Source organism: Primulina huaijiensis, chromosome 6 (genome assembly GCF_012295235.1).
Source record: "Primulina huaijiensis isolate GDHJ02 chromosome 6, ASM1229523v2, whole genome shotgun sequence".
Lineage (NCBI taxonomy): Eukaryota > Viridiplantae > Streptophyta > Magnoliopsida > Lamiales > Gesneriaceae > Primulina > Primulina huaijiensis.
This window is the reverse complement of record NC_133311.1, coordinates 19,910,937-19,934,902: the sequence shown is the minus strand read 5'-3', so window position 1 is coordinate 19,934,902 and position 23,966 is coordinate 19,910,937. Positions and strand designations below refer to the sequence as shown.

General features: G+C 36.1%; 4 protein-coding genes across 4 annotated transcripts; all 4 read right to left on the bottom strand.

Annotated features, from left to right (window-relative positions):
- Nucleotides 1-300: 300 nt before the first annotated feature.
- On the bottom strand, nucleotides 301-5,418 carry LOC140978055 (uncharacterized). The gene is made up of 9 exons (XM_073442811.1): nucleotides 4,733-5,418; nucleotides 3,548-3,734; nucleotides 2,583-2,720; nucleotides 2,349-2,470; nucleotides 2,101-2,233; nucleotides 1,515-1,644; nucleotides 1,340-1,422; nucleotides 954-1,088; nucleotides 301-845 (listed from the first exon to the last, which is right to left on the bottom strand). Exons 1-8 carry the CDS (start codon nucleotides 4,834-4,836, stop codon nucleotides 990-992), a joined length of 996 nt encoding a protein of 331 aa, XP_073298912.1. The 5' UTR covers nucleotides 4,837-5,418; the 3' UTR covers nucleotides 301-845; nucleotides 954-989.
- A 4,254-nt stretch (nucleotides 5,419-9,672) lies between these two features.
- On the bottom strand, nucleotides 9,673-14,172 carry LOC140978053 (cysteine-rich receptor-like protein kinase 43). Its single transcript, XM_073442809.1, has 6 exons — nucleotides 14,007-14,172; nucleotides 13,787-13,923; nucleotides 13,261-13,471; nucleotides 11,083-11,317; nucleotides 10,806-10,956; nucleotides 9,673-10,131 (listed from the first exon to the last, which is right to left on the bottom strand). Exons 1-6 carry the CDS (start codon nucleotides 14,068-14,070, stop codon nucleotides 9,760-9,762), a joined length of 1,170 nt encoding a protein of 389 aa, XP_073298910.1. The 5' UTR covers nucleotides 14,071-14,172; the 3' UTR covers nucleotides 9,673-9,759.
- Nucleotides 14,173-15,242: 1,070 nt separating this feature from the next.
- LOC140978052 (uncharacterized) lies at nucleotides 15,243-20,329 on the bottom strand. Its single transcript, XM_073442808.1, has 11 exons — nucleotides 19,748-20,329; nucleotides 19,501-19,638; nucleotides 18,531-18,719; nucleotides 17,587-17,724; nucleotides 17,353-17,474; nucleotides 17,105-17,237; nucleotides 16,520-16,649; nucleotides 16,348-16,427; nucleotides 15,962-16,096; nucleotides 15,523-15,853; nucleotides 15,243-15,492 (listed from the first exon to the last, which is right to left on the bottom strand). The coding sequence occupies exons 1-10, from the start codon at nucleotides 20,195-20,197 to the stop codon at nucleotides 15,629-15,631; spliced, it is 1,740 nt and encodes a 579-aa protein (XP_073298909.1). The 5' UTR covers nucleotides 20,198-20,329; the 3' UTR covers nucleotides 15,243-15,492; nucleotides 15,523-15,628.
- Nucleotides 20,330-20,464: 135 nt separating this feature from the next.
- On the bottom strand, nucleotides 20,465-22,642 carry LOC140978054 (probable serine/threonine-protein kinase PBL19). Its single transcript, XM_073442810.1, has 3 exons — nucleotides 21,826-22,642; nucleotides 21,484-21,744; nucleotides 20,465-21,126 (listed from the first exon to the last, which is right to left on the bottom strand). Exons 1-3 carry the CDS (start codon nucleotides 22,117-22,119, stop codon nucleotides 20,614-20,616), a joined length of 1,068 nt encoding a protein of 355 aa, XP_073298911.1. The 5' UTR covers nucleotides 22,120-22,642; the 3' UTR covers nucleotides 20,465-20,613.
- Between the last annotated feature and the right edge of the window lie 1,324 nt (nucleotides 22,643-23,966).

Sequence of the window (23,966 nt, the reverse complement as noted above, 5' to 3'; positions counted from 1 at the left end):
GTGGAGGGTATTACACACACGACACGACCTACATAATTCTCATTCATATCTCAAGTCTCGGTGCCTCACTTCCTAGTGGTGAATATAAATTTCGTTCAAACTAACTGCATACGACAATGCTTGTGATTAATTTCCGGTAAAACAAAGCAAATTTTTTTTTTTTTTCTGTCAAATTCTGGACTCGAACAGAGTCCGTCCACCCATTTTACGCAGTCGTGTTCATCTCCCATTTTACAGAATCGATTAATGCCACACACATATCAAATATTCTTAAGTTAATTTATACACGCCATTCATGTAAATAAATATAAATATAAATAATAAATAAAAGGGAAAAAGAACAATATGAAGAGAGGATATAATATCCTAATCTACAGGACACCCCAACACAAGGACGAACGCCGACAGCTGGTACAAGTTATCAATTAGAAAAAACTAAACAAAATCTAATTCACAAAATTGACAGACTTCCATATTTTCTATTCGAGTTAACCCAGTATCACTTTGTGTTGCATCAAAACCTATAGCTCTTCCGCCACTTTATTTCAGGCAAATATAGGATTAGTGTTCCGGGGGTTGAAGGAGATCAGAAACTCTTTTTTTTTTAATCACCATTTCGTTCAGAAGGATTGCTGGGCGTTCAATAGGACTGTTAACTTGTTCCAATCCAACACATCCAAGCTTGGATAAAACACGGCGGCTCCCACAGCTAGTATCACAACAGTAACAGCCATGATTTTCACACAACCACGGCCACTTGATAGCCTTCGTAATATTGTCTTACAATATTTATCTGCATCCTTGAAGAAACCTTGGCGAGCATCGTCAGTCAATGCTATTTCATTCTGTAAATTGAAACGGTTAATTCATGAGTTCAGCCCAAATATAATATCATACTCGTACTTATTGCGAGGTAAGAATACAAGCAAAATCATGACAATTATCCGACAAACCTTCTGTCTGAAACCTTTCAAAGTTTCGGTGAGTGCTTAAAGAGAAGACCGTTTAGAAGAAAAAATCTTCCACTCCTCATCAAGCTTCCTCAAGACAGTAACACTGGCCTCTATGTTTTCAACGTAAATCTTGTCCTGTCAAAAGTAATTTTATACTATCAATGACGGAGGTCCAAAGGTTGAACAAATACAGGACTACAGGAGTTAATGAATTTCAAAAGGAATAGGGTCCTGAAAACCTTTTCTCGAGTAAAAGGACACCAGACATTTGACAGAAATCAAACAAACTTAGATGACAAATATAACAATCAGTTTCAAGTCATTTTAGAAAAGAAACTCGAACATATACTTTTACCAAACCATTCATATGAAACATAAAAGCTTACCCACTGCTTGTAGCAATCAAGATTCTGAGTCAAACACCAGAGCATGAAGATACTTGTTGCTTCCTGAGCTAGTGCTGGGATTCCTTGGGAACATCATTTTTCAAAAGTTCTTCAGAATTCTCGAACACTTTAGAAAGAATCGCATAGGTATATATCACTTCCAGTTAAAGATTACCTCCTCCAACCGCTTTCACAGAGAAAGTTTGTATCTGCAGCGAGGTCTGCTTCATGGCTTTGCTTCCAGGAGAACCAGTAGGAGCAACCTCTTTTAGAATGGGGTAGAATGCCTCAATTCTTTCAGTAGCCTATTATACAGAATCAGCGATAAAAATCTGAACCATCTGGAAAACAGAAGCACAAAGAGAACTTGCCAGAACTGCTTGACACCATGCAAATGTCCTCTACAATGCCTACCCATGGATTGAAATTTTTTTGCTGTGGGTTCCAGAAACAAATTTTATACACTTATTCAGAAACGTTCTGAATGATCCTTAAAATGTTTCAAAAACTTGTTTGATACTCTGTAAAATTCAATATACAAGCACTGTTTATAAATAGTATAAAGTGAAAACAAGCTATCCATTAACTTTTGTCTTCAAAAGAAGAAACAAAATTAGCTTTAAATTTGTAGGTGAAAACTGAAAATATGCGTCTACAATAAATTAATCAGTTTTTGAAACTACCAGACTTTTGCTTTCTTTCGCCTGGAAGAAAGAAAAGTATCAGTCATGGTCTCATGGAGGTGGAAATGTTAAACTTACCTTAACTCGTGCAGGAGAAGCAGGAAATTCTAAACGTAACAGAAGGTCCAGTGATTCCGGTGCTATCAAGCGCTCCCCTTTTCTAACAGCATTGTTCAATAATACAACGCGAGCTTTAGGTGCAGCCAGTATCCTAAGGCATGGATCAAAGGATTTATTAATTCAAAGTAAAACATTATTAACCCAAAGCACAGTTAAGTATCAATTGCAGTAACTAGCAAGTGCTGAAAAGAATAAAGACATTAAACCTTTCAACTAGCTGCAAAACCAAGTCCCTACACTGTGGGTTAGACCCTGATTTTCCTCCAAGAATTGGCAAAATATGATGTGCCCATAGGTACAATCCAACAGCCAGATCTCCTTGACAGGCCTACACAAATGGGTTAAACTTTAGTATGAAATACAAATGTCAAAAGGAACAGGGATCAAGGAGTAGCTCTTATCAGAACTAATTTCAAAGAGGATAAACATGATTTACTCACCTGAACAATCATCCATATAATAAATGGAAGCTTATCTTGTCCTTGATATTTCGAATTTTGCATGAATTTTGGTAATACAGTTAGCAGTACATTAGGCTTCCGCCTTGATACCATTGCTAATACTAAAAAGATGGCAAACTGCAATATCAACATTCACTCAATTAGTATGTACCAGAAGGCTAGATGAGATAACAACGCTCAGAATCAACAATATGTTATGGTATGCTGTTACTAGGAAGTCAGCCATGCCACTGAATTGAGTGATTAAGCAGGAATACTGATTCCCAAGAAAAATCTATTAATAACAATTCCCTTGATAAAAATACAGATCTTGTTCAAAACTGATCAGTCGGATGTACAACCAATATTAGCTAAAAATAGGAACGTAGTCGATAATATGAAGTTTAACAATCTAGCAAAAAAATAAACCTTCTCATTAGTTAGGGGTTCATTTTTTATTCAGGAGGTAACACAAGGGCAATGATGTAGCTATATCTTTCTCCATGCATGTGCAACCTGAGAAACATAATGCCCTAGCTCATAATCATCAACAGGAATGTGCTTCAAGTAAACTTCAATATATCATAAGTCACACCCGGAGAAATTTTGTTACAAAATTTGGAATGTCTCATGACAAGAGAACTCACAGAATATTATCAAACATTATCCAAAAATTATTTAACAACAATAAATACTCCTTCGATAATACCTCCCATATTGAATAAGCATGTGCACAGTGCCAAAAAAATGAACCTTGGATGTATTTGTTTTTGCACTAAAAGTGATGGCTAATGATGTCACAAGGTGTAACTTTTAAGTACAGATGGTATTTGTAGAAGAAATTTGTCATGTAAAACAATAGTTATTCAGGGAATTTCAAACAAAAGAGATCTTTACAACTGCCATTAGGAGAGAACAATTAATTGAATGCGATACAGAAAAAGGAAAAAATCAATCATACATACCTGAGACTTTGAGGATGCTGGCTGAACTCCTTTCCTTGAGCCCTTAGGCCCCAACAATTGGGTTACCAAGCCAGCGAGAATTCCGTCAAATGACCAGCACACAAAGGTCCCCAAAGCATCATAGGAGAAATGATTGATCCAGTCAATCGAGGTCTTGTAGAGCTTCAGAAATGTAAGAAACGGGTACCTGCTTGTAAGAAATAAAATAATTGGTGGACTTAAATACCAACAAAAAACTTAAAAATGAAAAGAAATCAATGCTACAAACACTGATACCACACAGATAACATCAAGTTCTAATCCATATAACCACGAGAAATAGTGGCAGGCAAATATAATCGGATAACACAGTAAAGAAAGATCGTTGATTTTAAAACACAAAACCACCACCCAAACTTTACAATCAATATTTGACAACTTTTGGGGCAGGAATTCAAAATCTCGCAATTACAAGAGACGTAATAAAACTGCATATTTCACCAAAAGCACCAAAAAATACTAGAGACTCCCTCAGAGAGAACGGAAATAAATATCGATGCTCCATAAGGTGTTTCCAGATTTTCACTAAAAAATATAGTAAAGAGGGACTAGGAAGGTGAAATGTCTCAAAATATTTGTATTTTACTCCTCGCAATTCTCACCGAAGAGGGTATGGGGACCTCAAGTAAGGTTTCGGACTTGAGTAAAAACAAGTTATTGGGAGATCATGAATATAGCTTCAATTCTCAATTCAAGATTCTTGTAGTCTTGTAGTTAGTAGCGGTTTTTAATGCAAACACTTCCTTCCCCTTTGACCAATTAGTAAAGCTGGATAAATTTGAAAAACTATCCATGAAAAAGTTTCCGAATAATGTCAATTCAGCAGTACACTACCATTCCACAAACTATTGCATGATAAGATTTTCGTTGTTTCCCTACAAATATTATTGTAATTGATATAGTCACAGAGATAACAAGAATTTCTCTCAACATCCTTTTCGTTTCTTTTCAGATTACGTGTCCAGTTCGTTAGTATTGTTCTGTTTTGTAATTCTGTTGTAATAACTCCCAACGGTAAGAAAAAAGCCAGATCATTTCCCGCACTTTGTTTGTTAAAATTTCTTGATCGAGTTCCATTATATTATGATCATTCCCTTTTGAAAAACACATAGTAAACAACGCATTGAAAAAACAGCCCTCACCCACCTGATCAATTTCATCATCATTTCTTTCTGAACAAAAATGGCGAGTTCTGCAGAAGAATCGAGCAGCCGCCGTTTGTCTTCATTTTTGAGCAGCAAAAACCACATTCTGAAAGCGACCAAAAAAATGTGTGCTCAAACAGGGGCTAATGTCTTCGTCTTTCTCGAGTATGAAGGAAGAAAGGGCGGTTACACGCGCGGCCTGTCGGAGGCGGAGATAGTGCAAGAGTGGAGACAGATGGCTGCGAGAGACGGGGGAGTGTCATCTGCACAACCCATGTTGAATAAAACAGATGAAGATGGAGACATCCCAGCGGGGGTGGTTTACTGTGGGTTCACAAAACCCTGCTCTCTTGATACCACTACAGCCTGCCGCCATTGCCACGCTTAGAGATGGGGATGTGCCAAATCCGAATTGGCTTTCTCTTATTCTCTGAATAAGCGAATTAACACAGGTTCTTGAACTCAGTCTGTTTTCTGATTAAAATTCCTATTGATAAGAGAGATCGAAGGGCTACTATGTTTAGATTACAAGATACTAGTAGTTGGTGTTTTCCTGTGGTCAAAAGTGTGCGGACAAGGTTGCAATTTGCAGCACTTTCTCAGTTACCAGCAGTAACGATGTGTTTTTACTACATATAGGTTTATAAGACAAGGATCAACAAACCGCATTTGCAGTCAAACAAAGTTTCTTAAAACACCCCTTTATAGCTTCTTTTTTTTTTTTTTTTTTTTTNAATTAGAAATTATATAATTCCAAATTTTGGAAAGCATTTTCAAATTATTATCTAGATATATGTATTTCAGTACTTGTATGATTTTAAAATTCATTTATTGAAAACTTAAAAAAAAAAAAATAACAATCTCTTCAAACAATACATGAGAGTTTTGTATAGTATTTGTACGTAATATCAACTTAGACTCTGTTATAGTATATATATACTGATCATCCATGCAATATTATTGCATGTGATTAGACAACAAATTAGCACTGTTATACAAGTTCATGGCACTAATTAAATTGATTTAGTTAATACAAACTTATAATAAATACATTATGCATGCTTAAGGTTTGATTTTCAATTTCTATAGAGAAATGTTCGCACGCGGACAGAAAATGTTGTATCGTCATTGGGTTTTGTGGTTGGTTCTTGGATAAGTCCAAAATTTGATTGTATTGTCCGCATTTTTTGCATATAATTATAAACAGGAAATAAATAAAATATTAAGTGTCATAATTTTTTATTATTATAAAATTTCAATTTAGTCAAAATATTAAAAATTACCAACTGTTTATATTTAAAAATTTCGAAAATTCAAGAATTTAGATGAGTTTATAAACAATAATGGATATTTGTGGATATAATAAGTTTTAGGGAAGGTTAAAAGATGAGGATTTGGAGGTGCGTTTGTAAAATTAATTAAGGATTCACCAAATTGATTGCAAATTATTTAGTAAAGAGCTAGATTATTAATTAAATAAATAAATAGTGATATATAGATATATATTTATTGTTAAAGAAAAATCCAACGCATATTCATTTTTAGAAAAATAATGCTTTTTTTAAATCTAACTCATTTATAGAAAATTAATTTTTATATTTAATCTTATAAAAATTAGTTGCTTTATAATTTGTTTAATTAAAGTATCTACCAACATGATATTTTATATTTAAATCATATATGAATCATTACTGTTTTTTTCCCAATTAAAAGTTTGTACATATAAAATATTAATCATAAATATTACCGATGAACCGCTGATGATTTCACATATCCAATGTACATATTTGTTACCAACATATACAGATTCTATTAATTAATTCGCATTACAAATTTCATAAATATCAAGTGAATTTGAAATTTAAAAATCAAATTATAAATTTTAATTCTTTCCAGCACAGATTTAACTCATCATTCTAGATTTTTATATTATTACTGATATTTATATAGAGTACTAACAAAATTTGTTTCTATTTTTTTTTGGGTAAGTTTTGAACGAAAAATTTACACTTATTAGAAAAAAAATTGGTAAAAAATGTAGAACCTATTTTAAAAAAATTGTTGAAAAAATTCATTTTCAGTTCATTTTATCTTCTCTTCAAAATTAAAATAAAATACATTCTTTTACTATTTATATATAAAACATTAAAACTTCATTTATAATATTTTGAAAATTAAATTTAATAAATGGTAACAAAAATGGTTGGTGTCTCACCATTTTCCCAAACAAAATCCTACAAGGATTTGGTGAATTAATTTTGCTTTTTCAATAATCGTTCCATGGAATATTTCACTAATCCTCTATAAATACTCTCCTCAAATTCTTTCTTTTCATTGCAAAACTTTCACAGTCTCATTCAAATCCATCATCCTTTTCTTGAAGAAAAATTTGTGTTCAACAATGGCGGGTGCATCATCGAGCTCTTCTTCATTGCAGGCAAACTTGATCGTGGAAGAGAGGGACGAGCTGATGAGTCCTCAGAAAACGGCCGGCCATTCTTTTCATAGAACCGCCCATTTTCTTCGGCCAACAGCGGCCTCCATTCATGGCTCCGGCTTTCCTCCTGTCATTCCACCTGCTCTGGATGAAAAATTAAATCACAAGAACCTCCGTGTGGAGGTGCAGTTTCTTGGGTGGAATCACCCGCAGCAAAACTGGCAAACATGGATCGAGCAGATGCATGCTTTGCACCATTTAACATGGAAAGAATCTGGGATTTACGAAGCGATCATGAGCTCAAAATACAAGATTCATAGAAACCAAGATTTGATTTTCAGGTTTGCTGAGAAATGGTGCCCTCAGACGAACACATTCGTGTTCCCTTGGGGCGAAGCCACTGTCACCCTGGAGGATGTGATGGTGCTCGGAGGTTTCTCCGTTTTAGGTGCTTCAAATTTGACACCTATCGGGGATGACGACGAAATGAAAAGAATTCAGAAGATTTTGCTCGATGAGCGGAAGAATATCACCAAAACGACCTTAAAGAGAGCATCCCAAAGTGCATGGGTTGATAAATTCATGAACAGCGGGAGCGAAGTCGAGCACCAGGCGTTTCTTGCTTACTGGCTTTCGAGGTTTGTGTTTCCCAAGTTTGCGAAAGATAGTATTGGAGAAACAGTTATCCCTCTAGCCATCCATCTTTCTAGAGGAACGAGGATCGCGCTGACACCTGCGGTTCTTGCCAGCATGTACAAAGATTTAAGATTGCTGAAAGAGGTCCTCGATGCATCGAGAAAACCGAGCTCTAATGGTGGTTTTCTGAAGGTCAAACTCTGCGCTCCACTTCAACTTCTTCAGGTTTGGATCTGGGAAAGATTCCCCACATTGCAGCCAAGGCCCAATCCGACGCTAACTGATGACCCAAAAATGGCTAGATGGGATTTATTACAATTTGAAGTCCAAAACATATCAACTTGTATAAATTCCGGTGCTGAGCTTTTTCTGTGGCGTCCCTATTCGAGATCCGAGAATATTACTTGTCTGAATCACAAGGATAAAGCCGAATGGGTACCAACCAAGCCGGATTTAAGCCAAGATGTGATGGCGCTGGCTCGATGCTGGAGGGTGAGCGAACTTGTAGGGCCGGACGCTGACTACATAGAGCAGTACCTGCCTCATCGTGTGGCAAAGCAATTTGGAATGGATCAAGATGTACCTGGCCTTGTGCCACGTGTAAATTCTTCCCCTCAGGCCGCTTGGGAGTATTACACGAGGCCCATCGAAGATGAGAAGCTCTACATTCCTGCTCGCCTGTTTGAGTCCAATGTTACCACCAGATATACATTCTGGTGGCAAAAACTCATATCAGGTGCCGGAAAAAGGCCTGTCTTCAGTGATCATCCTCCTGGTTTTCAGCCAAAAAATAAGAGACCGCATGACTTGGAAACTGAGTCGAGAGAAAATGGCAGTGGAGGAAATGATTCAAAGGGTGCAATTGGTCCAAAATCTCTCCTGGAGGATATAGCCAACTTGGAAAAGAAATTCATCGATCTTGAGAGAAATATAGCTCTCTATAAAGAAGCCGATTCCTCCGTTGCTTTGCATGAAGAAGGGGATACCTCTTCTGAATGAAATGAGACTCCACGTTCCATTGAACTTTGTGAAATAAATGCAAAATTGATCTCACTATAAGAAAAAACAGCCCAGCCTGTTTTTTCTTCAAAATTTAGCGACGGTCTTTAAAAACCATCGCAAATTCAATTTAGCGACGGTTTATGGACCATTGCCATATAAACAGTCGCCAAATAACAATAGTTTTTTTATCTTAGAAAAAGTTTGGTAGATAAATCATTGCAATGCATAGCGACGGTTTTCAAACGAACTTTTGATAATTATATACACCACAATAAATAATTCTGATTCTTATATGTTACTTTAGATTTTTCTTTTTCAAAAAAAGTTGCTAATTTATAGCACTGGTTTTTTCAAACAAGACCGTGGCAATTATATTTGCAATGATTTTCTCAAAAACCGTCTGCGACGATGACAATAAGGAAGCTTCGTTTTTGCCATAAAAAAATCCGATGAAAATTGCCAAATAAACAAATTTATTGCAGTATGGATCTCGAGAAAAATATTGCTCCTCTCCTTAATGAAATATTACTTGATCTGTTCGTTTCGAGTACTTTGTGAACCAAATGGAAATTTTTTATTAGTGCTTAAAATAATAATCGTTTAAATAATAATTCTCGATACTTAACAAAATAAATATCTATTATGAGATAATTAATAATAAAATTTTAAATAATGATTATTTCAAATCAACATTTATTAATTCTATCTTAAATGTTGTTGGATTAATCAATTAATAAAAATTTGAAATAGCAATTGGTTCAGATCACTACTCACTAACTACCGATCGTATAAATCTTTGCATTCATTTATTCATTTGGACACGAGATTAACGTGTACGTTTCAAAATCACAAGATTCTGTACTAAGAGAACAAAATCAATCAAGAATTAATGATAAAAATAATAATATCGATCTACAAGAAAAATATACCCTGCTATACATGCAAGACCCGACCTAATATCGCATGGGACGCTTCCCATGAGGATCTGATATGGTGCTCGAATGATCTGAAGAACTTGATGTAGAGTCGAATGATTGTGAATTCGATGGACCAGATTTACCTGTAACAGATGATGATGCACCGGGTGTTCGACTCCTTCTATACCTTGAACCAGGGTATCCAGGTTTTGATGGTTCTTCAAGAGCACCCGACTTTTTCGACAAGATCATTATAACTCTACCCATGTCGGGTCGTAATTGTGGATCTGACTGCACGCAGAGCAACCCCATATGTATGCACACTGCTATCAGCTGGGGATCTGCAGAAGATGCCAATGCCGGATCCATTATTTTCAAGGCTTCTTGTTTTTTGTAAAGCTTGTATGCCTGCAGAGACGCAATATTTATTTGGGATGATTCCAAACTGGTTTACCACAGCTTTCAATGCAACTTCATGAGCACAGAACTACTAATAATAAGAAAACCAAACGAAAGTTTAATCGACATTGATACGATATTACATGAAGATATAATAATAAAGATTCCATATCACGTCCCTTCATCCCTCCCTCGGTTGGACCAAAATCCGGGATGAATGGATCCACTTTTGAGCACTCAGATCCCTTTCATATCATAATTAAATGTTTATCATTGGATAAAATTCATTTATATCATTCATTTATACAAAATTAAGTGCTTCGTTTTCACAATTGTGTATTTGAGTGTATCCTGATCACTAGAACTAATAACGAACAAAACTATGTCGACGTAAATTTTGGTTAATATTTTTTCAACTATTTATATATTTTTTAATTGTGGTTTCATAATATCGAAAGAAAGGTGCTTTCTTTAATAGGGTGAAATTTTGGCACATGTGAACCAATTTTTTGTTTTAGGGAAAAAAAGGTATAAAAAAACACAGTTTTTACCAGTATAAGTAGAAACCAACCTCAACTTTATATTCGGTTTGTGCGATTCTTCCAAATTCAAAATCTCCAAATCGAACCAATGTACTATATTTACTTTGCAATTAATATGTATTTCAAAATTAAAGTTCTTACCCATTCAAGTAGGTTCTTTGAATCAGGATCCCGGGTAAAAGGATAATTTTTCTCTCCGCTTATGAGCTCCAGAACCACAACCCCAAAGCTAAACACGTCTGCCTTAATAGAAAGACTGCCATGCATGAGATACTCTGGTGCCATATAGCCACTGTGACCAAATTAATGCCTTAATTTTTACCCACTCAGAAAATGTAGTCGGAAGGAGAACATAACCACAAAGCAAACTACCAAACTGCTATATAACAAGAGAAATTTAACTTCAAAGAGAACATACTCGGTACCAGCTACACGTGTATTATTATGTGTTTGATCTTCAGGAAAGAGACGTGCCATGCCAAAATCAGAAATCTTTGGAACCCATTTATCATCAAGCAAGATGTTGCTGGCTTTGATGCCCCGGTGTATGATACGAAAATGGGCCTGCTCGTGAAGATAAAATAAGCCCTTTGCTACACCAATTATCACGTCTAGCCGTCGCTTCCAATTGAACGCTTTGCATCTATCAGACCCTACAGAGTACATTCAGGTATCACATTTCAACTTGAGGATTATCTTCCTAGCAAAGAGTTCAACTAAACTTTGACATGGAGTACTTGGTATGGAAAATGCTCGATAGACAGGGTCATGTAGTTTCAGAACATGCATATGTCTTGGATCTCCCAGAAGAGATTGGAATTATTGGGAGAAAGCCAAAGAAGACTCACATGGATCCAATTCACGAATTGAGTGTGACAGAGGAAGTCAAGTTGTTAACGTTGGAAAAATAACCCATCTAAGCCAGACCAAATGTAGTATTTGCAGCAAGTATAGTGAGCTAAATTATGAACAAACCAACAAAGAAGCCGATCGATGCAGTGTGTTAGGGACCCAACTACTATTTGGGTTTCGATATAAACAGGCCCAAGAGTTACAAGCCTTAAAACCTTTAGAAAGAGGGAAGAGAATAAAATTGTGAAGGTAGAGACTTGTTATTCATTCTGTTATTTTGTTTCCTTGAGTGATTACTAGCTTTGGCTAGGGTAGCGATAGTTCATCTCTTGTACAGAGGATTTCCTCTGGGATCTCTATTTTCAGTTTATGATACTAAATTTTTCCGATTATTTTGTGAATTATGGTTGACAAACGGAGAGAAACTTGGGGTTCTAACAGTGTGCTGAATTCTTCCATACTAGTACTTAGAAGAGAAACTTTCACAAAGTCTTCTACATCGAGAAAACTCCAAATCATGAGATAAAAGTGTATAAAATACAGATTAGGCAAGCTCAATCAGAAATTGAACCTGTGTGGAGGATCTGGTTACACGGCGAAGTGAAAAACAAATATTAGTTGCAACGGTAGCACTGAAGCAAAGCTAAGATCAATGTCTTGTTGCTTTTGTGAAAGCATGTCTAAAAAACCTCCTCCATGAGCAAAGGATTTGAGAAGGGAAACTACTGAATAGGTGCATTGTGATTGATGACACAAATGCAAATTATGATAGCGAAAAAATCTATTCACAAAGAAAAACTAAGTGCATGGAAACCAATGGTCAGTTTATCAAAGAGAAATTGGAGGTATCTTTGTCAAACTAATCTACATTTCAACAGAACTCCTAAGGGCACGCATTTAACCCAGGAAGTACCAAACCTACCTCTCGAGAAATAAAGTTCGAGCTTTGCAAGAAAAAAAAATTCACAGCCCAACCTGAGGGGAAATATAGAATTAAGAGACTGATTCATTCTGTGTAGAATTACATGCCATTTTTCTAGGAATTTTCAGTTCTATGGTTAGCTTTCTTTCTGGCTTCTTATTCTTCCTATTTCTAGCGATTGTTTCTATTTAAAGTCTTTTTCAATTTAATATGGTAAATGCTGAGGATTCGACTTCTTGTACAGGCCATAGCATGCATACTGCCACTACTGAAAATCAATATGAAGAATTCATTTCTATAAAGTGTCAGACATCATGTATATGGAGAAATGCAAATGTATTTTATGCATCAATTCCATTTTATGTGAGTTTATTTTCACCCTATATCTTCAAACTCAAAATGTACTACCACCAAAGTCTATATTATTAAAAGACTTTGAAAAATTAATTTTCATTTGAAATTTGTTGGAAAAAAATGAAAATACAAGTTAATGTAATGAAAATGACGTAATAGCAAAGGATAATTAGTTGATTTCGAATAAAAGCAACAGCAATTGCGAGAGAAATTTTTCCTCAAGATTCCACCAACATCAATATCAATAATATCAGCATTTCATCAACATCCTGAGCCCTCGGAAAAGAAATCACTTCTAAACCCAACTTCATTTGCATCATTTTTCCAATCATAAAGCTGGCATAAAAAGTTCATGGTATGTTTATTAAACTGCCCGGTCGAATTTTCTGTCTCCACACCCGTAGTAGATGTAAACACAAAATCTGAATAGTGAAAGATAACATAAGTAAAACGAACTGAAGAACTTACCAAAAAGATGCTTGTCTAGGCTCTCATTAGCCACATATTCATAAACAAGTAAATTTTCTTCACCGTGTACACAATACCCCAACAAATTCACCACATATCTATGCTGGACACGAGCCAACAGCTTTGCCTCAGTTTTAAATTCTTTCTTCACCTGAGTTGAGTTATGCGACAGTTTTTTCACCGCTACTTCTTTTCCATCAGCTAATTTCCCCTACAAACATTTGCATACCCAGAAAGTTTTATCAACAATTCATACTTTTGTTCGTCAAATGAAGTATTTTTTTATGTTTTCTTTTGCCAAAGTGGAAGTCAAACAGCCACCGAGCTAGCTTGACTCTAGCTCAAAGCCTCAAACTTTTCCGTATGCTACAGTAGCTGTGTGATCATACCAAGCAAGTTTGAATCGTTCAACTTAAGCCCACAATTTAGAAGCTCCGTTTCACCCCCTAGGTATCAAAGGGCACTTACAGGCACTTACACAGTTCACTCCCAAATCCAAGGGCAAATGGGGGGCTTATTATCTCACCTTGTAAACCGGACCAAAAGACCCTTCACCAAGCTTCTGACTGAGGTGAAAATTCTTCGTTGCTGCAACAAGGGTTTCAAAAGAAAACAGCTTTTGTTCCCGTGCTGCAATTCTCTCCAAGTCGTCCTCGTCTTGGTCTTGGGAAGTGGATCAAACATTAAAAATTGAAACAGCTGCAAACGATTAATGATATGCCATTCATTCATATTGGAGAAATTACCTTTGCTTGCGTTGGATAACCATGGCTTCACCAGGTGCTGGAAAAAGCCTTTAGATTTGGTCATTCTATCCTTCCTTGTACATCATCAACATAATAATTAATGAACTATTTCTAATTTCTCTCTCTGAACGTCGACCTTCTGAATCATGATCAAGAAGCTTTATTTAAAATTTAAATAATAAATAATGTATACCTAATTCGATTGTGCGCGTGAAATTTGACATAGACTTGTACGGGTGTTGACTTTGCATGGATTGAAATTGAAATTCTAAGCCTGCATTACACGGTCTAGCAATTTCATATCATACTTAAAAGTGATCGATGTATTATTGTGATTTTTTTTAAAAAATATTGCCCTAAAATCCTCGTCCAATGTTTAATTTTATGTATCTGTCTTAGGGGTAAAAGCAAGCCGAATCACTCACGCTCGGTCAAAACTTGAGCTCGAGCTAGGTATCAAGCTTAAGTAATTCTGTACATTATCGAGTCGAGTCGAGCTCGAGTTTCAACAACCTTTCACGACACTTTATTAATTTTTTTTAAATTTGGACCCCAAACAAAGATTGAACTATCATTGCTATTATTCAAGTTTGCGTGTTTCTTTGTAATGATATAACAAGGAGGAAACGGTATCAGCTTGAATAAAATCCTGGTTTGGCTGTTCAAGTTGGAGCGCTTCTGGGGACTGTAGGATTGTGTTGCATTTGCACACTTTCTGGTTTGTTAACATATTTTTTTATCCAGATTATTTATTGTGGATCGATGCAGATACAGGTTGCAGAGCCAGCTTTGGCAGTGACAGGAGTGAACGATGAAGAGGATTTGATCGCGGTTTTGATCCAGTTCATGTATTTCATTGTCGCTCCGAAAATGATATCATACTTTGAAATAGATTAAGAAAGTGTTTGAAGGGCTTCTCAAATTCTACGTAGAATTTGAGAAATTCAAAGTTGGAAGAACACTATCTAATAGAAGCTGGAACCAGTTGGTTGGTAATTAAAAGTATTTGTAATTGTGCAGCCCATCATCTTGAACTGGCTTCGGGTTAGATGGTACATGAGAACATGGAAATGTATCTGCAGTTCATGTTCGTTTTCATGTTCTATCCGCGGGGAAGCAAAAATTATTATTATTTTTCTGTCAAATTTCTGGAGTGGAACAGAGTCCTTCCACCCATTTTACGCAGTTTGTGTTCATCTCCAATTTTACAGAATCGATTAATGACACACATACATAAAAAAAACCTTAAATTAATTTATACACGGCATTCATGTAAATAAATATAAATATAATTAATAAATAAAAGGGTAAAAGAACAATATAAAGAGAGCCTCATCTACAGGACACCCCAACACAAGGACGGACGCCGACAGCTGGTACAAGTTATCAATTACAAAAAACTAAACAAAATCTAATTCACAAAATTGACAAACTTCCATATTTTCTATTCGAGTTAACCCAGTATCACTTTGTGTTGCATCAAAACCTATAGCTCTTACAGTCGAAAAAAAAAAACCTATAGCTCTTCCGCCTCTTTATTTCAGGCAAATATAGGATTAGCGTTCCGGGGGTTGAAGGAGATCAGACACTCTTTCTTTTTTAATCACCAATCACCATTTTGTTCAGAAGGATTGCTGGGCGTTCAATAGGACGGTTAACTTGTTCCAATCCAACACATCCAAGCTTGGATAAAACACGGCGGCTCCCACAGATAGTATCACAACAGTAACAGCCATGGTTTTCACACAACTACGGCCACTTGATAGCCTTCGTAATATTGTCTTACAATATTTATCTGCATCCTTGAAGAAAGCTTGGCGAGCATCGTCAGTCAATGCTATTTCATTCTGTAAATTGAAACGGTTAATTCATGAGTTCAGCCCAAATATAATATCATACTCGTACTTATTGCGAGGTAAGAATACAAGCAAAATCATGACAATTATCCGACAAACCTTCTGTCTGAAACCTTTCAAAGTTTCGGTGAGTGCCTGAAGAGAAGACTGTTTAGAAGAAAAAATCTTCCACTCCTCATCAAGCTTCCTCAAGACAGTAACACTGGCCTCTATGTTTTCAACGTAAATCTTGTCCTGTCAAAAGTAATTTTATACTATCAATGACGGAGGTCCAAAGGTTGAACAAATACAGGACTACAGGAGTTAATGAATTTCAAAAGGAATAGGGTCCTGAAAACCTTTTCTCGAGTAAAAGGACACCAGACATTTGACAGAAATCAAACAAACTTAGATGACAAATATAACAATCAGTTTCAAGTCATTTTAGAAAAGAAACTCGAACATATACTTTTACCAAACCATTCATATGAAACATAAAAGCTTACCCACTGCTTGTAGCAATCAAGATTCTGAGTCAAACACCAGATGAAGATGCTTGTTGCTTCCTGAGCTAGTGCTGGGATTCCTGAGGAGCATCATTTTTCAAAAGTTTTTCAGAATTCTCAAACACTTTAGAAAGAATCGCATAGGTAAATATCACTTCCAGTTAAAGATTACCTTCTCCTGCTGCTTTCACAGAGAAAGTTTGTATCTGCAGCGAGGTCTGCTTCATGGCTTTGCTTCCAGGAGAACCAGTAAGAGCAACCTCTTTTAGAATGGGGTAGATTGCCTCAAATCTTTCAGTAGCCTATTATACAGAATCAGCGATAAAAATTTGAACCATCTGGAAAACAGAAGCACAAAGAGAACTTGCCAGAACTGCTTGACACCATGCAAATGTCCTCTACAATGCCTACCATGGATTGAAATTTTTTTGCGGTGGGTTCCAGAAACAAATTTTAGATGCTTATTCAGAAATGTTCTGAATGATCCTGAAAATGTTTCAAAAACTTGTTTGATACTCTGTAAAATTCAATAAACAAGCACTGTTTATAAATTGTATAAAGTGAAAACAAGCTATCCACTAATTTTTGTCTTCAAAAGAAGAAATAAAATTAGCTTTAAATTTGTAGGTGAAAACTGAAAATATGGGTCTACAATAAATTAATCAGTTTTTGAAACTACCAGACTTTTGTTTTCTTTCGCCTAGAAGAAAGAAAAGTATGAGTCATGGTCTCACGGAGGTGGAAATGTTAAACCTACCTTAACTCGTGCAGGAGAAGCAGGAAATGTTAAACGTAACAGAAGGTCCAGTGATTCCGGTGCTATCAAGCGCTCCCCTTTTCTAACAGCATTGTTCAATAATACAACGCGAGCTTTAGGTGCAGCCAGTATCCTAAGGCATGGATCGAAGGATTTATTAATTCAAATTAAAACATTATTAACCCAAAGCCCAGTTAAGTATCAATTGCAGTAACTAGTAAGTGTTGAAAAGAAACGAGACATTAAACCTTTCAACTAGCTGCAAAACCAAGTCCCTACACTGTGGGTTAGACCCTGATTTTCCTCCAAGAATTGGCAAAATATGATGTGCCCATAGGTACAATCCAACAGCCAGATCTCCTTGACAGGCCTACACAAATGGGTTAAACTTTAGTATGAAATACAAATGTCAAAAGGAACAGGGATCAAGGAGTAGCTCTTATCAGAACTAATTTCAAAGAGGATAAACATGATTTACTCACCTGAACAATCATCCATATAATAAATGGAAGCTTATCTTGTCCTTGATATTTCGAATTTTGCATGAGTTTTGGTAATACAGTTAGCAGTACATCAGGCTTCCGCCTTAATACCATTGCTAATACTAAAAAGATGGCAACCTGCAATATCAACATTTATTCAATTAGTACGTACCAGAAGGCTAGATGAGATGACAACGCTCAGAATCAACAATTTGTTATGGTATTCTGTTACTAGGAAGTAAGCCATGCCACTGAATTGAGTGATTAAGCAGGAATACTGATTCCAAAGAAAAATCTATTAGTAACAATTCCCTTGATAAAAATACAGATCTTGTTCAAAACAGATCAGTCAGATGTACAAGCAATATTAGCTAAAAATAGGAACGTAGTCGATAATATGAAGTTTAACAATCTAGCAAAAAAATAAACCTTCCCATGAGTTAGGTTCATTTTTTATTCAGGAGGTAACACAAGGGTAATGATGTAGCTATATCTTTCTCCATGCACGTGCAACATGAGAAACATAATGCCCTTGCTCATAATCATCAACAGGAATGTGCTTCAAGTAAACTTCAATATATCATAAGTCACACCCAGACAAATTTTGTTACAAAATTTGGAATGTCTCATGACAAGAGAACTCGCAGAATACTATAAAACATTATCCAAAAGTTATTTAACAACAATAAATACTCCTTCGATAATACCTTCCACAGTGCCAAAAAATGAAACCTTGGATGTATTTGTTTTTGCCCTAAAAGTGGTGGCTAATGATGTCACATGGTGTAACTTTTAAGTACAGATGATATTTGAAGAAGAAATTTGTCATGTAAAACAATAGTTATTCAGGGAATTTCAAACAAAAGAGATCTTTACAACTGCCATTAGGAGAGAACAATTAATTGAATGCGATACAGAAAAAGGGAAAAATCAATCATACATACCTGAGACTTCGAGGATGCTGGCTGCGCTCCTTTCCTTGAGCCCTTAGGCCCCAACAATTGGGTTACCAAGCCAGCGAGAATTCCGTCAAATGACCAGCACACAAAGGTCCCCAAAGCATCATAGGAGAAATGATTGATCCAGTCAATCGAGGTCTTGTAAACAGCTTCAGAAATGTAAGAAACTGGTACCTGCTTGTAAGAAATAAAATAATTAGTGGACTTAAATACCAACAAAAAACTTAAAAATGAAAAGAAATCAATGCTACAAACACTGATACCACACAGATAACATCAAGTTCTAATCCATATAACCACGAGAAATAGTGGCAGGCAAATATAATCGGATAACACAGTAAAGAAAGATCGTTGATTTTAAAACACAAAACCACCACCCAAACTTTACAATCAATATTTGACAACTTTTGGGGCAGGAATTCAAAATCTCACAATTACAAGAGACGTAATAAAACTGCATATTTCACCAAAAGCACCAAAAAATACTAGAGACTCCCTCAGAGAGAACGGAAATAAATATCGATGCTCCATAAGGTGTTTCCAGATTTTCATTAAAAAATATAGTAAAGAGGGACTAGGAAGGTGAAATGTCTCAAAATATTTGTATTTTACTCCTCGCAATTCTCACCAAAGAGGGTATGGGGCCATGAAGTAAGGTTTCAGACTTGAGTAAAAACAAGTTATTGTGAGATCATGAACATAGCTTCAATTTTCAATTCAAGATTCTTGTAGTCTTGTAGTTAGTAGCAGTTAATGCAAACACTTCCTTCCCCTTTGACCAATTAGTAAAGCTGGATAAATTTGAAAAACTATCCATGAAAAAGTTTCCGAATAATGTCAATTCAGCAGTACACTACCATTCCACAAACTATTGCATGATAAGATTTTCGTTATTTCCCTACAATTAATATTGTAATTGATATAGTCACAGAGATAACAAGAATTTCTAACTCACGTCAGCGATTTTCGCCACCGCAGATTCTCTAAACAGCTTCAGCCAAGGGAACTGTGATGTGCTGACCTCCAAAAATGCACGCCCAAAATAATCGGCAAACCTCATCAATTGTATGTCTTGCTGCCCTTCGTACGATCCCTACACATAAAACATTCCAAAATGAGCAATCGAAATTATCCAATTCCACAAAGAGCGAGAAGAAAATAAGACAAAAAGGAGTTAACAAAACAATAAATTAACACATTACCGAAATATCAGAAAGAAAAGCTGCAAGATCAGAATCGTCGATCTTGGCAGCGGCCTCCGCCACCGTCACCTTAGGCTTTTTAAGCTTCTTCGGCTTCTCCTTCTTATTCGCCTCCGCGACATTATTCTCTGTCGCATTAATATCAGTATCGCTGTTCTCCTCATCATCTTCATCTCCTCCGAAATTCTTCCTCGATCTCAACGGCAGCTTATCATCGTCATCGTCATCGTAAATCGAGACAGCGACGCGCTGTGCCTCCAATTTCCGGCGCCGTTCCTCCGAGTGCTTCTCCAGGCCCTTAAAAACGCTACCTTTTTCAGGTAAAGCACCGGATCCGTTCTGTACAGTCTGATTCTTTCGCTGTTTTTTGGCGTATGTGACTCTCTGCCAGTCATGATTATTTTCTTCTGCTGCTTCGGATGGGATGGAAACTGATTTCTCTTCTTCCATGAATACGGGGAAAATAAAAATCGGGGTAGATTGATTTCCCTTTTCAAAAAGGGGAATCGGGTGGAGAAAGGGATCGGAGAAAGAAAAGGATGGTTTGTCGGAGAGTGGCGCAGCAAAAACTAATGTTTTTGACTAAGAAATTGACCTTTTTGTTTGAGTACTGATTTTTTTATATAAAAAAATTAAAGAATACTGTATGATTTATCTGATTCTCGTAATTTTCAAACTATTAACTTAATCCAAGAGTTATATTTAATTAAAAAAATAGAAAGATAACAGTTGTGTATTGCTGTCATGAAGATTAGAAATAGAATGGTGGTAGTAACATACATGTATCAAAAATCAATACCTCCACGAATAAGTTACATATGCATCATCATTTTCATAGCTAGAAAAAACTTATTTCAAGATTCTAATCAATGATCTGTAAGTTCATTTCTGGTGACTGATTCTTCTTGCATTATAACTTGATTCAAGATCTCCACCACTTGCCTCATCGCCGGCCGTTCTTTCGGGTTCTTGTTGAGACAGCTATCAGCCAATTTCGCAATGGTTCTAGCAGAGTTCAGGGAATACTGATTTTGTAGTCGTTGATCCATTATCATGTCAAACCTTTTGGTATGTGGTGGAAACTGTCTCACCCATTCAATAAGCTTTTGCTCTGCCAATGGAAGGTTTCTTTCCAATGTCCGCCTTCCCGTAATTATCTCATAAACCACAACTCCAAAGCTCCATACATCACTCTTGATTGTCAGACGTCCTGTCTCTATATATTCTGGGGCCGCATAGCCGCGTGTCCCAATTGGCGCTGTGGATACATGAGAGCGGTCCCCTGTAGGGCCTTCTCTTGCAAGACCAAAGTCTGAAAGCTTGGCATTGAATTCCTCGTCCAACAGGACGTTCGAGGACTTGAAGTCCCTGTATATCACCTACATTACAAAGCACAATTATCATAAAGACGAATTTTGGACCGAGAATGCACACTGTGATTATCAAAAGGGTGATCAAAGTCAGATATATTATGGTGATGGACTGGGGCAGATCCACAAAGTCTGTCAAATGTGTAGCGAGATAACGATGGGGGGTCATATTATATATGGAAGACACCGGGTTGATATCATCTGATTTATAGTGAACGAAACATATGATTAACAATATATTGGAAATCTATCCTTAGTCGTCTATCTTTATTTAGTCATCTGTACCAAACAATGATCATATGAATTTCTTAATTAGCCAGGGACGATCACCCCGTTTGCCCATGCTCGGTCTGCCCGGATGAGTACCTGTATTTGCAAACCTTCGTGCAGATAAGCCATTCCTCGAGCTGCCCCGAGAATAATGCGTAGTCTAGTAACCCATGGTATTGTGGGCATTGCCTTGTTGAAAAGATGATCCTCCAAGCTTCTATTAGGCATATACTCGTATACTAATAATCTTTGGATTCCTCTTTCTCCATCAGAGGAACAGTATCCAAAAAGCTTTACCAGATTAGGGTGATTCAGAACTCCGAGGTATTGGATCTCTGCAATCCACTGCTTGTGGCCCTGCATCATCATATATATCTCACACATGTAGTATATTTATCAAGAACTTTGACGAGTAATGCAAATTTTGTAATTAATTACCTGCCAACCTCGTGGATCGAGTTTCTTGATGGCAACAATAGTAGTGGGTTCCCCCTCATCACTTTGCAGCTTGATCGTACCTTTGTACACAGTCCCGAAGCCACCCTCCCCGATCCTGAGCAATTTGTTGAAATTGTTGGTCGCTTCCTTCAGCTCTGGAACAGAAAATACCCTTAAATCCGCGATGCTCCGATTCGATGACGTGGACGCAGTGGATTTTCTCAACTTTGTGGCTGATTTCCGAGGCGCACCTTTGGTGTTTTCTTTGAAAAAAATGCACAGACACTTCATCATTTTTCAAGAACTAAAAAACAAAACACTTGGAAAAGAAATGAAAGCCAGAAGGGTTGAGAGAAATTGGCCGCTAGGAGACCAAATTAACTCGAACCAGAACATAAAAATGGTGTTTATTATGGTAATGGGAAAAGGGCCGGAAACCGCGAGGGGGAGAAAATAGCAGAAATTAAATTCTCATCTTTGACTGATTTTTGCAAGGCAGAAATACTATCCTAATCCTAATAAATGTGAATCAAAGAAAAAAAAACCAACATCAATTCAACAATGAAATTGCTTCGAGATGATCAAGGATCTCAGTAGCAATATTGATGATTGGAAGTGGGTAAATAATGAATGAAGCAGGCAACTCAACCAATTATCTTCTGGGACTGCTTGTGAAGAGGAATCCATGAACAAGATGGTGACTCCTAACATGGGAAAACAGGCTGATGTTCGTCGTGATATTTTCTTCTTAGTCCGCGTCTTCGCTGAATTTTCCTTCTTTGCCATCAATTCACATTAATGATTTTAGAGTGGATTGGCTTATGGGATACGGCATGATAATAGAGGTGTCAAAATGCGACACGATCCGTCAACCCGACACGACCCAACACGAAAAAAATCAAGTTCGGGTTGGAGTTTTTCGGGTTCGGGTTGGGTGGGTTAGGGTTAGGACTAGGTTGGACGGGTTTCGTGTTAGGTCGGGTTGGGTCGCAGTTTGACCCGAAAACTTTTTTTTTTTAAATATTACCTATATTTTTATATATTGTATTTTTGAACAAANTTTTCGGGTTGCTTCGGGTTCGAGTTGGGAAAAAAATAAAAAAATTTCGCGGGTTGACCTGAAACCCGACCCACCCGACCCGATTGACACCCCTACATGATAAGCGTATTTGATGAGGGATTTATTCATGTGTATATTTTATTTAAAATTTTGGAAATTTGTACATATTATTTTTTCTGTATCCTTACAATAGTCGACAAATTACGTTCATCAAATATAAATCACACTGAACAAATTTTATGTGACATACTCAAATTAAAAAGACAGAAACGGAGAAAAATTGAACATGTTAGATGTCCATCATACTCTACTATTTCAACGACCTTTTAAATTCTAATGTAGCACGATATGCGTGTCGTCAATAGTAACATCATATCTATTAATGAAATAAAACTAATTTTAAAAAAATAAAGTTAGCAAATCATAACTTAAATTTCATGACATAACAAACAAAAATAGTAAGCACTCAGGGAAATTTAAAGCATTTAGTATTCGATTAGATGTGTTCCATATTCAACGAATTTTTTTATATAAATTTATGTAATTTTTATTTATATAACTAATTAAATCGTGTCACGTTATTTAAACACCTATCCTCCACGTTTATTGTTCACGACTCTGTGCTTTTATTTATAATTGAAAAGTATGCACGTGAGAATAATAACATATTTGTTGAAAAATTATTTAAAAATGTGAAAAATTATTTGAAAATGTGAATGTTGAATGTTGAATGTTGAAAATTAGGTAAAATTATGTGTTGAATATTGAAAATTAGTGTGTGATGATGTAGGTAATGATGTATTTTATTTTTGGATACTTTTTAAAAATTTTCTATAAATAGATCTCTCATTTGTGAAGAAAATCACAATTGAGTTGAGAGAAAAATATTATAAAGTGTGTAGTGTGATAATTTTAAGAGTTTGAGATTTTTACTTTTTACCGTAAATTTTTACTTTTTCACAACACGTTATCAGCACGAAACTCTAAAAGTCCTCCATATTTTTCCAAGCTCCGAACAGAAGAAAAAGGTAACAAAAGTAATAATATTTATTTTACTGTTATTTATTTATTGTTTATATAT